The sequence below is a fragment of the Pseudonaja textilis genome, chromosome 1 (genome assembly GCF_049901715.1).
Source record: "Pseudonaja textilis isolate UNSWEBS1 chromosome 1, rPseTex1.2, whole genome shotgun sequence".
Classification (NCBI taxonomy): Eukaryota; Metazoa; Chordata; class Lepidosauria; order Squamata; family Elapidae; genus Pseudonaja; species Pseudonaja textilis.
Window position 1 is genome coordinate 163,596,674 of NC_141990.1, and position 13,483 is coordinate 163,610,156.

Genomic DNA, 13,483 nt, shown 5'->3' on the forward strand with positions numbered 1-13,483 from the left:
ACCAGCAGTTTCTCATTCAGTTGTTGTTTTCTGAGAAGTCTCAGGTGGTATAATCTCTGCTGGGCCCTTTTGACCAGGGCTGCAATGTGGGTACCCCAGGTCAGGTCCTCTTTTAGGGTAACACCCAGAAACTTAAAACTGGCCACTTGCTCCACTCGGTCTCCATTGATAAGCAAGGGCTGGATGTCTGATCTGTTCCTTCTGTAATCTACTATAAGCTCCTTGGTCTTATTGGTGTTGAGGACCAAGTTGTTGTCTCCACACCACAAAAGCAACTGGTCCACCTCATCTTGGTAGACAAACTCATTCCCCCCCTCTCCCCCCCGGAGATAAGTCCCACCACTGTTGTATCTATTTATGAGAAATAGCATTTAATGATTGCCCAATTTTCTTCATTTTCCTTCAATTTCAACGGTTTTCTTAATTTTGCTGGATATCCCAGATGCTTTACAGCATTATTATTATGGTTGGTCATACATTTGGTGTTTTAATTGAATCCTTTTCAAGGATGTGGGATAGGCTGTTGTTGTTTGATGGTGGTAATCATCATAGGATTACTATGTAATCCTGTTTCAATTATTATTAGCATTATTATTACTACTACTACTACAGAGGTGGTATTCAGCCACTTCTGACAGGTTCTGGAGAGCCGGGAGTAGAAATTTTGAATAGTTTGGAGAACCAGTAGATAGCACCTCTGGTTGGCTCTGCCCCCATCTATTTGCTGCCTCCTGAGTCCCAGCTGATCAGAGTCCTAGCTGATCGGCTGGGTCTTCTTTCGTTGCCCTGCACAGGAGAACAGAGCTGGACAGCAGGTTAGTGGGGTGGGGAGGGAATGGGGATTTTACAATATTCTTCCCCTGTCATGCCCACCAAACCATGCCCACCAAGCCACACCCATGGAACCAGTAGTAAAAAAAAAAATTGAATACCACCACTGTACTACTAGTTACAAAAGATTGCCCACTTCTGAAGCAGTGTGAATGTGTTTTTCTTACAGTTGAAAATCAAGCAGTTGGATAATTTTAAATACTAGACTGGTATAACAGCCAGTTCTATCTTTATATTATGGGGCCATTTTGCTTACTAACTGAAATAAAATTATTTTTTATAAAATTTATTTTATATAAATAAAATTTTATTTTATGATTTCATTTTAAAATTGATTGCCAATATCTTTACTATTCAATATCCTTCTATAGTTTTTATTTTGTGTGATGGTAAGAATTGATAGCTTCTGATGGATACCATATAGATATATTCCAAAATATTACCCTCATTTTAAAAAGTTACAGTATCAATATGTCATGGGGAATAATTTTTTTAAAGAATGTTACATTAGCAATTAAGCATGAGAATGTGAACTTGCATAACATTCCAGAAAATAAAATAGAACATCATAGGAAAGAACATGTCAAGCACTAATATAAAACTACCTCTTAACCAACCCTGTGTCTTTAGAAATGGAAGTTGGGGCATTCATTGTTTGCAACTTGAGAGTGATTTTTTTTTCATTGTTTTCCCCTCTATCCCTTTTAGACAACTTTGTGGTTGATATCAGCTCGTGTGTACGTGCCTGTCCAAGTCCCAAGATGGAAGTGGAGGAAAATGGAATTAAGACGTGTAAACCATGCACTGACATTTGTCCTAAAGGTAGGCTCCCTTTGTTTAAAAACCCTGTGTGGTTCAATAACTGGTAGTCTTGCATTTGGAGTCCAAACCAGTTTGGGTTTGACTATCTAAAGGTAGCTGTTTGATCATCTAAGGTAACTATGGCAATTCTGTGGAAATGTGGTTTCCCATAGTCCACTGAACATAGTCTTTTATTTATTTATTTTATTTTGTCAAGCGATTATAAGATAACAGGTTTAAGGATAAACATAGTTATGAATACATGAAATGGATACATATAAGAAAAATAAAAAGAAACAATAGGACAGGGACGGTAGGAACATTAGTGCGCTTATGCACGCCCCCTACAGATCTCTTAGAAAAGGGGTGAGGTCAATAGTAGACAGTTTAAGGTTAAAGTTTTTGGGGTTTGGGGAAGACACCACAGAGTCTGGTAGAGTATTCCAGACATTGACCACTCTGTTGCTGAAGTTGTATTTCCTGCAATCAAGTTTGGTGCAGTTTACCTTGAGTTTGTATCTATTGTGTGCTCTTGTATTGTTATGGTTGAAGCCAGAGGTGGTATTCAGCAGGTTCTGACCAGTTCTGGAGAACCGGTAATGGAAATTTTGAGTAGTTCAAAGAACCGGCAAATATCACCTCTGACTGGAGATTTTGCAGCATCCTTCCCCTACTACGCCCACCAAGCCATGGCCACAGAATTGGTAGTAAAAAAATTTGAATTCCATGACTGATTGAAGCTGAAGTATTCATTGACAGGTAGGACATTGCAATATATAATTTTATATACTATACTTAGATCGAAGGCAGTGTAGTTCTGGGTTTTCTAGGTCTAGAATTTCAAGTCTGGTGGCATAAGGTATTCTGTAACGAGTAGAGGAATGGAGAACTCTTCTTGTGAAATATTTCTGGACTTTCTCAACTGTATTAATATCAGATACATTGTGCAGGTTCCAGACTGATGAGCTGTATTCGAGTGTTGGTCTAGCAAATGTTTTGTATGCTCTAGTTAGTAGTGTAATATTACCAGAGAAAAAGCTACGTAAGATTAGGTTAACAACTCTTAATGCCTTTTTGGCTATGTAGTTACAGTGGGCTCTAGCACTTAGGTCATTAGAGATGAGTACTCCAAGGTTCTTGACAGAGTCTTCAGTAGTTATTAGATCATTAGAGATGAGTACTCCAAGGTCCTTGACAGAGTCTTCAGTAGTTGGGGGTCTTCTGGAACACTAACTTGTAAGATGAAGTTGGTAGAGTCTGATCTCTGGAATAGTCTCCCAAGGAGTTTTTCCTTTATTCTCCCTTCTCCTTTTGGGTTTTGCAGTGTTCTCTTCTACTTCTCCTTTTTCCTCAAGCTCAAGAAAAGGCAATGGAACAATGCATTTCATTGGGTATGCAATATTAAAGTTAGGGAGCAATTTTTTAATCAGAAAAAAGGGCAAATATGTGAACTAGTTAAACAGGGTTTATGTCCCATTGTCTGTGAGCTTTACTGGGCTCCTGGCAATCAGAAAATTATTTCCTCATAGAGTGAGAGGAATGGAGTATAGTTACATAGGATAATAGAAGTTTGATGGGAAGATGGTTTAAAGCAGAAAAGGGAAGACGAACTTCTTGCCATTTTCCAGTTGAAAAATCTCTTTTTAATGCCTAGTTTCAGGTACAAATGATCAGGACTATATGTTAAGTTGCAATTCAAAGATTTATTGCTCAAGCCTATACACAAGAATCTAGTCGACTGTTAATGTTCAGTACTAAATTGGCACCATATAAGAACCAACAGAATTCAAGAAAGAACTGTTTGGAAACATAACAACTCAAAGATGATGACACATTTAACTCTGCCCCCCAGCTCTGTCTGTTTATCTCCTACAATGAATTCCATTCTTTAACGCTGATTGCAAAATACACTTGGAAAATGATGTAACCATTTCCCAAGTTCTCACCTTTCCAAAATGTTTAGCCTTTTTTCCAGATTATAATTCCCTTCACTCTTTCAGTGGATTCAGAATTTGGTCTTTACCTACACATTTCTGTCACTGTCATCTCTAGTTTAGACTTAAGATATCCTGGAATTCCCCTAACATTTATGGTGACCATATTTTCTTGGGAAATATAAGGACAAATCTGAAGAAGGCTCAGATCTGTTCCCCTTTTCAAGGCATGCAAGTACATTTCCCTTTCACATCTCCCAGTATCTGTCAGCATGAAGGGTAAGTGGGGGAAGGGGGGGGAATCAGCAGGGCAGGTCTGTGTGCCCTGTTCTCTGCTGTGTTTGAAGACCTCATGCATTTATGCAAGCAGCACATTCCGAATATTAAGGATATCTTTACACATTTAATCTGAGCTTTATTTTTCAGATGCAGGGAAAATATTCTAGTAGCAACATGCCTCAAATATTTAGTAATGCTTTCTGGGATGAATAATTTCTAATTCGTTGCTTGAGAAACATTAACACTTGCTTACCACCATATCTATTTCATCCAGTTCTAAAGAGCTGTGCATCTTAAATCTGTTCAAAGAGAACTATCAACTTTAGTATAAAATTACACTTGAAAACTTTTGATTTATGTAGGTCAGAATGGGGATTGAATTTGTACCTTTGTATGATTTAGGGATATGTCTCTGGTTGTTATGAACTTTCCCCTTCTTTAACATACTCTTTCAGATATCATATTTTCTATATGGAGCTATGGTTGCATACAATGATATAGGCACAGCTGGCTAAATTGTATAACATGTTCATGGTGCACAGTTTGACAAGGTAGACTACAACCAACTTCTCAGTAAGCTAGAAAAAAGTGGGATAGCATCACCAACAGATGGATTCATAACTGGCTGACAAATCATACTCCAACGAGTAGTCCTTAACAGTACTACATCTATATGGAGGAAAGCAAGCAGTGAGGTGCCACAAGGTTCCATCTTAAGCCCAGTACTCTTCAATATCTTCATAAATGACTTAGATGAGGGAATAGAAGGGAAACTTATCAAATTTGCAGATCATACTAAGCTGGCAGGAATAGCCAGCACCCTAGATGATAGGCTCAAGATTCAGATAGATCTTGACAAAATTGAACACGGGGCCCTATCAAAAAAATGAAATTCATTGTAAAGAAAAAGAATGTCTTATATTTAGGCAAGAAAAACCAAAAGTACTAATATATTTTGGGATTGGGAGAAACCAGGCTTAATAGCAGTAACTGTGAGAGGGATCTTGGAGTCTTAGTGGACAACCAATTAAATATGAGCTAAAAGTGTACAGCAGTAGCAGCCAAAAAAGCAATCCTAAGTTGCATTACAGAGGGATTCAATCAAGATCACATGAGATACTAATACCACTCTATAAAGCCTTAGTAAGTCCACATCTAGATTACTATATCCAGTTTTGGTCACCACACTATAAAAAAGATGTTGAAACTCTAGAAAGAGTAGAGATAAGAGCAAGCAAGATGATTAGGGGACTGGAGGCTAAAACACATGAAAAACAGTTACAGGAATTGGGCATGGCTAATCCAGTGAAGAGAAGGACCAGGGAGACATGATAGCAGTGTTCCAATATTTGAGGGGCTACCACAGAGAGGAAGGAGTTAACTTATTTTCCAAAGCACCTGAAGGCCAGACAAGGAATAATGGATGGAATCGATCAAGAAGAGATTCAACTCGAAATAAGGAGACATTTTTGTGACATTGAGAACAATCAACCTCCTCTAAGTCTTTAACTTATCACTTGGAAATAAAGATAATTCTCCTTTACAAAGCAGGGGAAGGCCTTAAAATGTTATCTAAATGTTTCCACCTAGCATTTTCAACTATGAGAAACATGGTTGAGAAATGGAAGTTACATGGAAGAGGACAGATTAAGAAGATTGGTAAAATGTCTGTTAGATTTGCCTGAAAACAGGCCAGATCTATAACAACAGAATTCACGGATCACTATAAATGACTTACTGGAACTTTAGCTGACACTGGAGTAAATGTTCCCAGTTCCTTGGCATATGGGTTTTTTTTTTTTTGTGATACAGATTTGCATGTGGTAGTTGTCAGAAGGAGACCCTTTCTGCACCCTCATCATAGAAGTCCAAAAGCAACACTAGAAAAACCTCAGCTGGCCAAACAAAACTGTTGTTTCTGTCCAAATGGGGTATTACAAAAACCTGATAGCAAAGATGCTTGATCTTTGCTCCTGCTATATTGTTAGTTCTTCCATACTCTCTATCTCTTTTTTGCTCTATCTCTTTTTTCTTTCTCAACATGTAAATTGCACATAAAGACTAATGTAAGCAGGCATTCAAATTTGTAGAAATACATTTAACTTTCTACTTTAACTTTGTAAACATATATATTTAGCTTTGCAATTGGGATCAATAACTCTGTTGCTAAGAGCTGCAGCCACTAAACAAGACATCATATGATTCTGTCTTGCAATTTCACTTCTGTGCTCTTAATTCTGCTTTTTGGAAGCCTGTTGTGAAGCTTGCAAATGATTATTGTGTAATTGTGGGACATTGTGATGTTCATAAACACACATCTGTTGCAAAGTACCTGAGTGGTGATCACATGACCATGGGACATTACAACAGTTGTACATGTCAGGATTGGTCACACTGGTGACCAGTGTGACCAGTGTTTTTCAACCATTGTAACATCAAATGGTCGACAGTCAATAAAGTGAGAACTCCTTGTACTATGTAAAGATTGCTTCGCCTTTCTTCACTTTGGGATTCATGGAACAATATCATTTAACTAAGGTTATGTAAACTTTACACACAACTGTAACTCCTTAAGAAGAACAATCAATTTTATGAGTTTTACCTGAAGATATGTGGGAATCTGAGCCCTGTAACACTCTGTTTAGAGCTATTAAGTCAAACATTTCTTTTTTCCTCTCTCTGTGGGGCTAACAGATGTAATGAGAAAACTTTTTATTGTACAGGGTCAAATAATTTATTTGATAAACTATAAGAAAAGGAATAGGGATAAATGCCCCAAGATGCTTAAAATGATTCTGGATTTTTAGTAAAGAAGTTTGGAGATCTTTATAGTTTCACCCATGGATTTTTGTATTGTTTTCATTGTATTAATAAAGATATCACCCAGCTATTCTTACAGGATTTTGAACATTAGTATTGCTCCATTGTATCTGTGAAAAGAGTTATAGCTAAAAGGGTTCTATAGTGTATTTCTTTGCTTTATCTTGCATGGTTTGCATCTTTGCATACTATTTCTAGTGCTGTTACTATAAAATAGCTCTTTTATGGCAATACACAGTCATGTGTGTAAGTCACAGCATTCTTTAGATTGCTTTATAAAGTAGTTCCTAACATAATTTTATGCTCAGGGCTAGGCATGGATGAAATAGAGAAGGGTTTTTAATAGTAGTAGTAGTAGTAATAATAATAATATAATAACAATAATATAATTATAATAATAATAATTTTTAGATTATTTATTTTGAAATGAAAGATAAAAGAACAAAAGATGGAGATTTATGTCAGAAGCTCTTGGAATATATGACTTCAGAAACCAATGTGCAATTCTTAAGCTAAGGATTTCACATCAGCTTAGAAAAATTAAACATAGCCATTTTCTTGACTTCTTGACAGAATAGGTTTTTTTCCCCTGATTCCTTTCTCGCTATCATCAGTACTTATTACTTCCTAGTTCATAATATATATGTACAAGTTCTGTCCCAGTTCACTTCTGCAATGTTCTAAAATTGCCTTGATCACTCCATTCTGTAGTGATGCAAATGTCCTGCTTTAGAACTTTTCTCTCCATGTGTGACTTTCTACTAGAAATATAGCTACAATCATTCTGCGACTAATCCTTATTCTACAATGTTTTGCTTTGCTTCATGCTTTGTTTTGTTTTATCACCTTGCTGCCTTCCACTAATTATAATTTCAGCCTAGGCTGTCATTCACTTAGGTAGTCACTTATACAAATAATTCATATATAATTGCATATTTTTACAAAGTTGTTTATTTTTGCAGCATGTGATGGCATAGGTACAGGAAGTTTGATGTATGCTCAAACTGTGGACTCCAGTAACATTGATAAATTTATCAACTGCACCAAGATCAATGGGAATTTGATCTTCCTTGTCACTGGAATTCGTGGGTAAGTGTAAAATATTATGACATCTAATGCCAATGTTTTTTTAAAATAATTACACTATGCAGCAGTTCTATCATTCAATGCTGAAATGAAATATTAGGCCAACTTTGTTTCACCTGGGTACCTGTAAAGTTACATTTCAGGGAGGAGCATATAGTGAGTTCTTCCAGATTTCAAATTTTAAGCATAAAAGTTGATAAGGTAACATCAAAAGAAAACTTTAGACTATCATACTTTGGCATTAAAATAAAGATGCCTCACACCAAAGATGTCCTGAAATGTTGATGACCTTTGCTTTCCCCAATGTCACAGAAACTAAATATCTTATGAATGGCATGAATGGCACTCAGTACTGCAAATTATCTTTATTCAGTTTTAATTGATTGCAGTAATTTTGTATGACATTTTTCTCTTCCTCTCCTCTGATTTCTGGAGTAGTAATACACTTTGGGGAAACTGTTGCTAGACATACAGCAGGGTGCTAAATTCAGAAACAAAAGGTGCAAATTTTGGCTTTTAAAATAGGGTAATTTTGTTTTATGTAAAAAGTAGAACAATTTTTTGATTCAGCTCATATCAGTAACCATATCTCATTTGTTATCTATTTTTCCAGAACAGTCCAAAGACAACTGTAGTTATTCTCTGGATACCTATGGGCTTAGATAACACTAAGCAAAAGAATATAATGATTCCTTGATAGCTATTTTGATTATATTTAATTAACAGGAACACTGGATTAGTATAGCATAGCCTCAGAAATTCAGCAGAAAAGACATGAAAAATAAAACTGTGGCAAGACATTTCTGCATATGTTTTATGTAATATTTGGAAATTAAAACAATTGAATAAGTATTCAAATGATCAGTTCTGTTTCAATAATGCAGTTAGCTGGGTGATTGGAAATCAGATTCTGTCTCTGATTTGACAAACCTAGAATGCATTTTAATTTAAGAAATACAAACTTTGAACTTTACATACTTGCTTTAAAGCATGCTTTCTTTCCAGATAGTAGTCATTCCACAGCAAAACTACACTGAATAAAAATAACAAAGAATGTAATGTGGATGAAACTAGTTCCATGAAACAGATTCTAAATTGTGAATAGGAAACGTAAATAATTTTGATTGTCTATTATTTGATTTTAAATCTTTGATTTTAATATGAATATTATTTTCTACTTCTTTCAACCTCAGAATAAAATCTGGAAATAAGTCAATTTCTCAAGTGTATTACTGAATTCCTAGTGTTAGTCTCTATGTGCTCTTTTCCAATCTAACCCTACTTTCATTTTTATATATCTATAGAGATATAAAATTAAATGCCCCTCAAAACTTTCTTATATGTATTATGAATGAAAAATAGCAAACAAACATTTCTATCTTCTTCCAAATGCATAAATTCAGTGTGTAGCCATCAACAGTGCGATAACTACATGAGAGAAGTTAACAGTTGGGAACCTCAAGGTTCTGTCTTGGGTCCAGTGCTCTTCAACATCATAAATAATCTAGATGAGTGTGTAGAATGGGAACTTGTCAAATTTGCAGATGACACCAAGCTGGGGGCAATTGCTAACACTTTGGATGATAGACTCAAGATTCAGAAGGATCTGAACAACTTGAGTTTCCCTTCTATCTTATCACTCCTTTCTCATTGTCTGATTGATTGTCTTATGGATTATGCTTGAGGTTTGATGTTAAAGATTGGTCTCCCTCTCCTTTCAGTTATAATTGAAAGTCCTTTAGATGAGCTGAGTTTGTTGTTTTCCAAACACATTCTTCCCAGTCCTGATGAGGTATATCCCATCTTTTGCCAGAACTCCTTCCTATAGGTAATATGAATCTTGGTCTAGAAAATCCAAAGTACTTTCAGTGGCACCATCCTTTGAGCAAGCAATTTACTTCTAGATTCTTCTGTTCCCTCACTGGATGTTAACTATTTGTTTGCTTTTCTGCCTCGTTGCTCATAGTCCATCGAAATGGTTTTCAAGATCTTAATTATTTCATTCATTCCAACATGAAAGAGGAGAAAAGGATAATAATTGGTGGGCTTGGTTATTTTTTCATGAACCTCTCTATCACACCTTTAATATTTGCACCTGGGAGACAACATACCCCTCTAGAAAATTATCTGGTTTAAAAATGGTTAAATCTGTTCTTCTGACTCTGAGTAGTGAGTCATCTATTATCAATATATGCCTTTTGTCAGAGTTCCAAACAATGCACTAATGCAATTAAGAGTCTCAAGCCATATGGCAATAAAAATCCAATCTTTTATTAGGCGCACCATATCAGCATTACCTAGGTAAAGCCAACTCTGACTTCACCCCCTTCGCGCCTTGCCTCTGACCCTGTTTCTCCCTCCCCTCAAAGTGTGTCATCCATCATATTCCCCAATGAGGTAATTTCGGGGGTTGTGGAATTCACTCCCTCCAGACATTGCTGGTATCCATTGGAGATGGCCTTGACTTGCTCTGCCAGACTGCATTGTGTTATGACTGAGGAGTAAATTCCTTGGTGCAGCTGTGAGGCATGATTTCCCATACTCTGCCTATGGCAACTTGGGAGCGGGTCAGGGAAACTTCATGAGTTGACATTCAACCTCCCTGATTTCCTGAAGGCAACTTATGCAAAGCAAAAACAATTTGAGTACAAGTGTATCATTTGTGGGTGAGATTCCCCCTCCCCAGATTTGGTTGGGTTCTTTTCATGGAATCTAACAATGAGGCAGTCGGCTTGGATGTTTCTGCTCTTTACCCAGGATGCCTCTGATAGAGGGTAGTCCCACCAGTTGATTAGGTATTGGAGTTGCCCCCGTGCCAATCCTGAGGCTCATGGGGTGGTAGTCTCAGGGTTGACCCAACCACAGGCTTTAAGAGGCTGCTATGGAACACCAGGTGTATTCTCCCCAGTAGTCGGAGCAGCCCCAGTTGCACCATGACCAGGTTGATGATCTTTACTATGGGGAATGGCCCCAAGAACTTAGGTCCCAGCTTCTTGCTGGGAAGCTTTAGCGTTAAGTATTCTGTGGATAGGAAGACCTTTCCCCCCACTTGGAATGGCCATTGTGGGACTTGGTGTTTGTCTGCCTGTTGCTTATAGGTCTGCGCTGCCTTAGCTAGTGCTTTCTTGTTGACACTTTCAGTATCAACATCCAGTCAGTCAGACTGACTGAGGAGGGGGGGGGGTCTCTTCAGTATTCCAGCATTGGGACAAAGTAACGCTTACTACCTTGAAAGGGATTAACCCCATGCTACTGTGAACAGCATAATTGTAAGCAACCTCTGCGAATGGCAGGTCAACCCTATTAGTTGTAGTTCTGGTAGTTCACATAGCACCTCAGGTACTGTTCTACCATAGCATTCAATCTCTCTGACCCGCCCTTGGTGCTCAGATAGAACAATGAGATAAAGCCCTGGGACGATCCAATGGACTGCAAGAACTCCCTCCAGAAGTTAGCCATGAATTGGAGACCTCTGTCTGAGATGATTCTGCGTGGTACTCCATGCAGGTGGTAGTTGTGCTTCAGGAAGAGTTTGGCTAGTTGGTGGGCTGAGGGTAGTTCGTTGCAGGGTATAAAGTGTGCCAGCTTGGAGAATTAAATCAATCACAGTCCAGATCACTGTATTCCCCCTGCTCTTTGGCAGTTCAACTATAAAATCCATTGCGATCTCCTCCCAGGGTCTCATTGGCTCTGCTACCTGTTGGAGCAGTCCGGGGTGGGGGGGCGTCTTCCAGGTCTCCTTTCATGGTGGCACAGATGGTGCAGCTTTTTTACATAGCCATCTGTGTCTTTCTTCATGCCGGACCACTGGAATTGTCTTCTCACCGGGTGTAAAGTTTTTAGGAACCCAAAGTGACCTGCCGATTTGACATCATGGCTTCTGCGGAGGATGAAGTGCATAGGGACTTGAGAACATAGAGTTTTGCCCTCTTCTACGCTAGGTTTTCCCTTTTTGTTGGGATGTGCTGGTTGTCACAGAACCAGGGGTCTGTTTCCAGTTTGGCTTTACATTTTGTGATTAGATCACTTGAGGGTTGGTCTTGTCAGTCGTGGTGTTGTTGGTGGGTGGTCACTTGGGCTGCAGTTTGGAGAAGTGGAATGATGGCATCTACTATCTCCTCCTGCTTGCATTTGTATTAGGGCATGTGGAAGAGGGCGTCACCTTGGAAATTCCTCCCCCCTGGTATGTGTTTTAACATGAAATTGAATCGGTTGAAGCATTGAGCCCAGTGGACCTGTTTGGGCGATAGTTTCTGCAGGGTTCTTGTGGTTGGTCCAGACTTCAAATGGTTTCTCCCCCCCCCCTCCAGAAGGTGCTGCCAGTTTAGTAGTGCCCATCTTACCACAAAAGCCTCCTTTTCCCACACTGCCCACCATTTCTCCATGTCAGTGAGTTTATGGGCTGTGTAGGCACAGGGCTGTAGGTTCCCCTGGCAATTTCTTTGGAGTAAGATGGCTTCCATTGCCATGTCTCTTGCATCAGCTTGGCTGACAAAGGATTGTTCGGGGTCAGGAAGTTCAGTACCGGTTCTCTTGCAAATAGCTGTTTTATTATTTCAAATGCCCCTTGGCAAGTGAGGTCCTATTGGAGGGGTTGCCCAGGGCATGGCTTCATCCCTGGGTTCCATTTTAGGAAGCCTGTCATAGGTTTGGCAATTTTTGCAAAGGAGGGATGAATTGCCTGTAGAAGTTTGTGAATCCCAGGAAGCTTTGTAGCTGTCTATGGGTGCAAGAGGGCTGCGATTCTAGGACTGCCTGAACTTTGGCTGGGTCCATTTTTATCTCCTTGTTTGACACTCGGTAGCCTAGGTAGTCCATCCGTGAGCAGTGAAATTCTCATTATGACAGCTTGACATATAGGTTTGCTGCCAAAAGCTTTTCAAGTATCTGACGGACTAGGGGATGTGGTCCTTCATAGTCTTGGAAAAAATGAGAATGTCATTCAGTTAGATGAGGACCCTCTTGTAGAGTGCTCATGCAGCACTTCATTTATCAGTTGCATAAACACTGCCTCCTGCAGCCTGAAAGACATGACTTTGAATTGGAAACTTCCTAGGGGGCAGTTGAAGGCAGTTTTTCATTCATCTCCATCTCTGATTCAGACTCAGTAATAAGCTTCTCTGAGGTCTAGTTTAGTGAAGACCTTTCTTTTGGCTAAGTGAGACAACATGTCTTTCATGAGGGGAGAGAGTATAAATTGTGCACACACATGCTGTTTATCGCACGAAAGTCAATGCACAATCTCAAGCCAACTCTGATTTCACCCACTTTGCACCTTTCCACTGACCCTGTTTCCCCTTCCCCCCAAAGTGTGTCATCTGTCACATCCCCCAATTTCATGGATTGTGGAAGTCACTCCCTCCAGGAATTGCTGGTATCCGTTGGAGATGGCCTTGAGTTTGTTGGCCAGACTATGTCATGTAATGACTGAGGAGTAAATTCCTTGGTGCAGCTATGAGGTGTGATTTCCCATCCCCCTGCCTATGGCAACTTGGGAGTGAGTCAGGGAAGCTTCACAAGTTAATACCTTTTTACACCTTTACTTCCTGTCATTGGAATGCTTGATAAAGATTTCTCTGGGTGTCTGAATGTTTTCTTCCAGGGAGAGGGTATAAAATCAGTTTTTCAGCTTGAGGTGGGGACACAGGTTTTTATTTTTTGATCTGCTGCCATTTTCATTGCACTTTCTGTTTTTAAGTAGTTTTTTTTCTTTTTTATTGTGTTCTGTTCTG

At 38.9% G+C, this 13,483-nt stretch overlaps 1 protein-coding gene across 4 annotated transcripts in view; it reads left to right on the forward strand.

The window, feature by feature from the left end:
• ERBB4 (erb-b2 receptor tyrosine kinase 4) overlaps positions 1-13,483 on the forward strand; it is a 918,585-nt gene that overhangs the window by 638,980 nt on the left and 266,122 nt on the right. For all 4 annotated transcript variants that reach the window (XM_087919620.1, XM_087919622.1, XM_087919619.1 and 1 more), the window contains exons 8-9: positions 1,540-1,653; positions 7,628-7,754. In XM_087919620.1, coding sequence (XP_087775746.1) covers positions 1,540-1,653; positions 7,628-7,754 — 241 coding nt within the window. The remainder of the gene's footprint in view (positions 1-1,539; positions 1,654-7,627; positions 7,755-13,483) is intronic.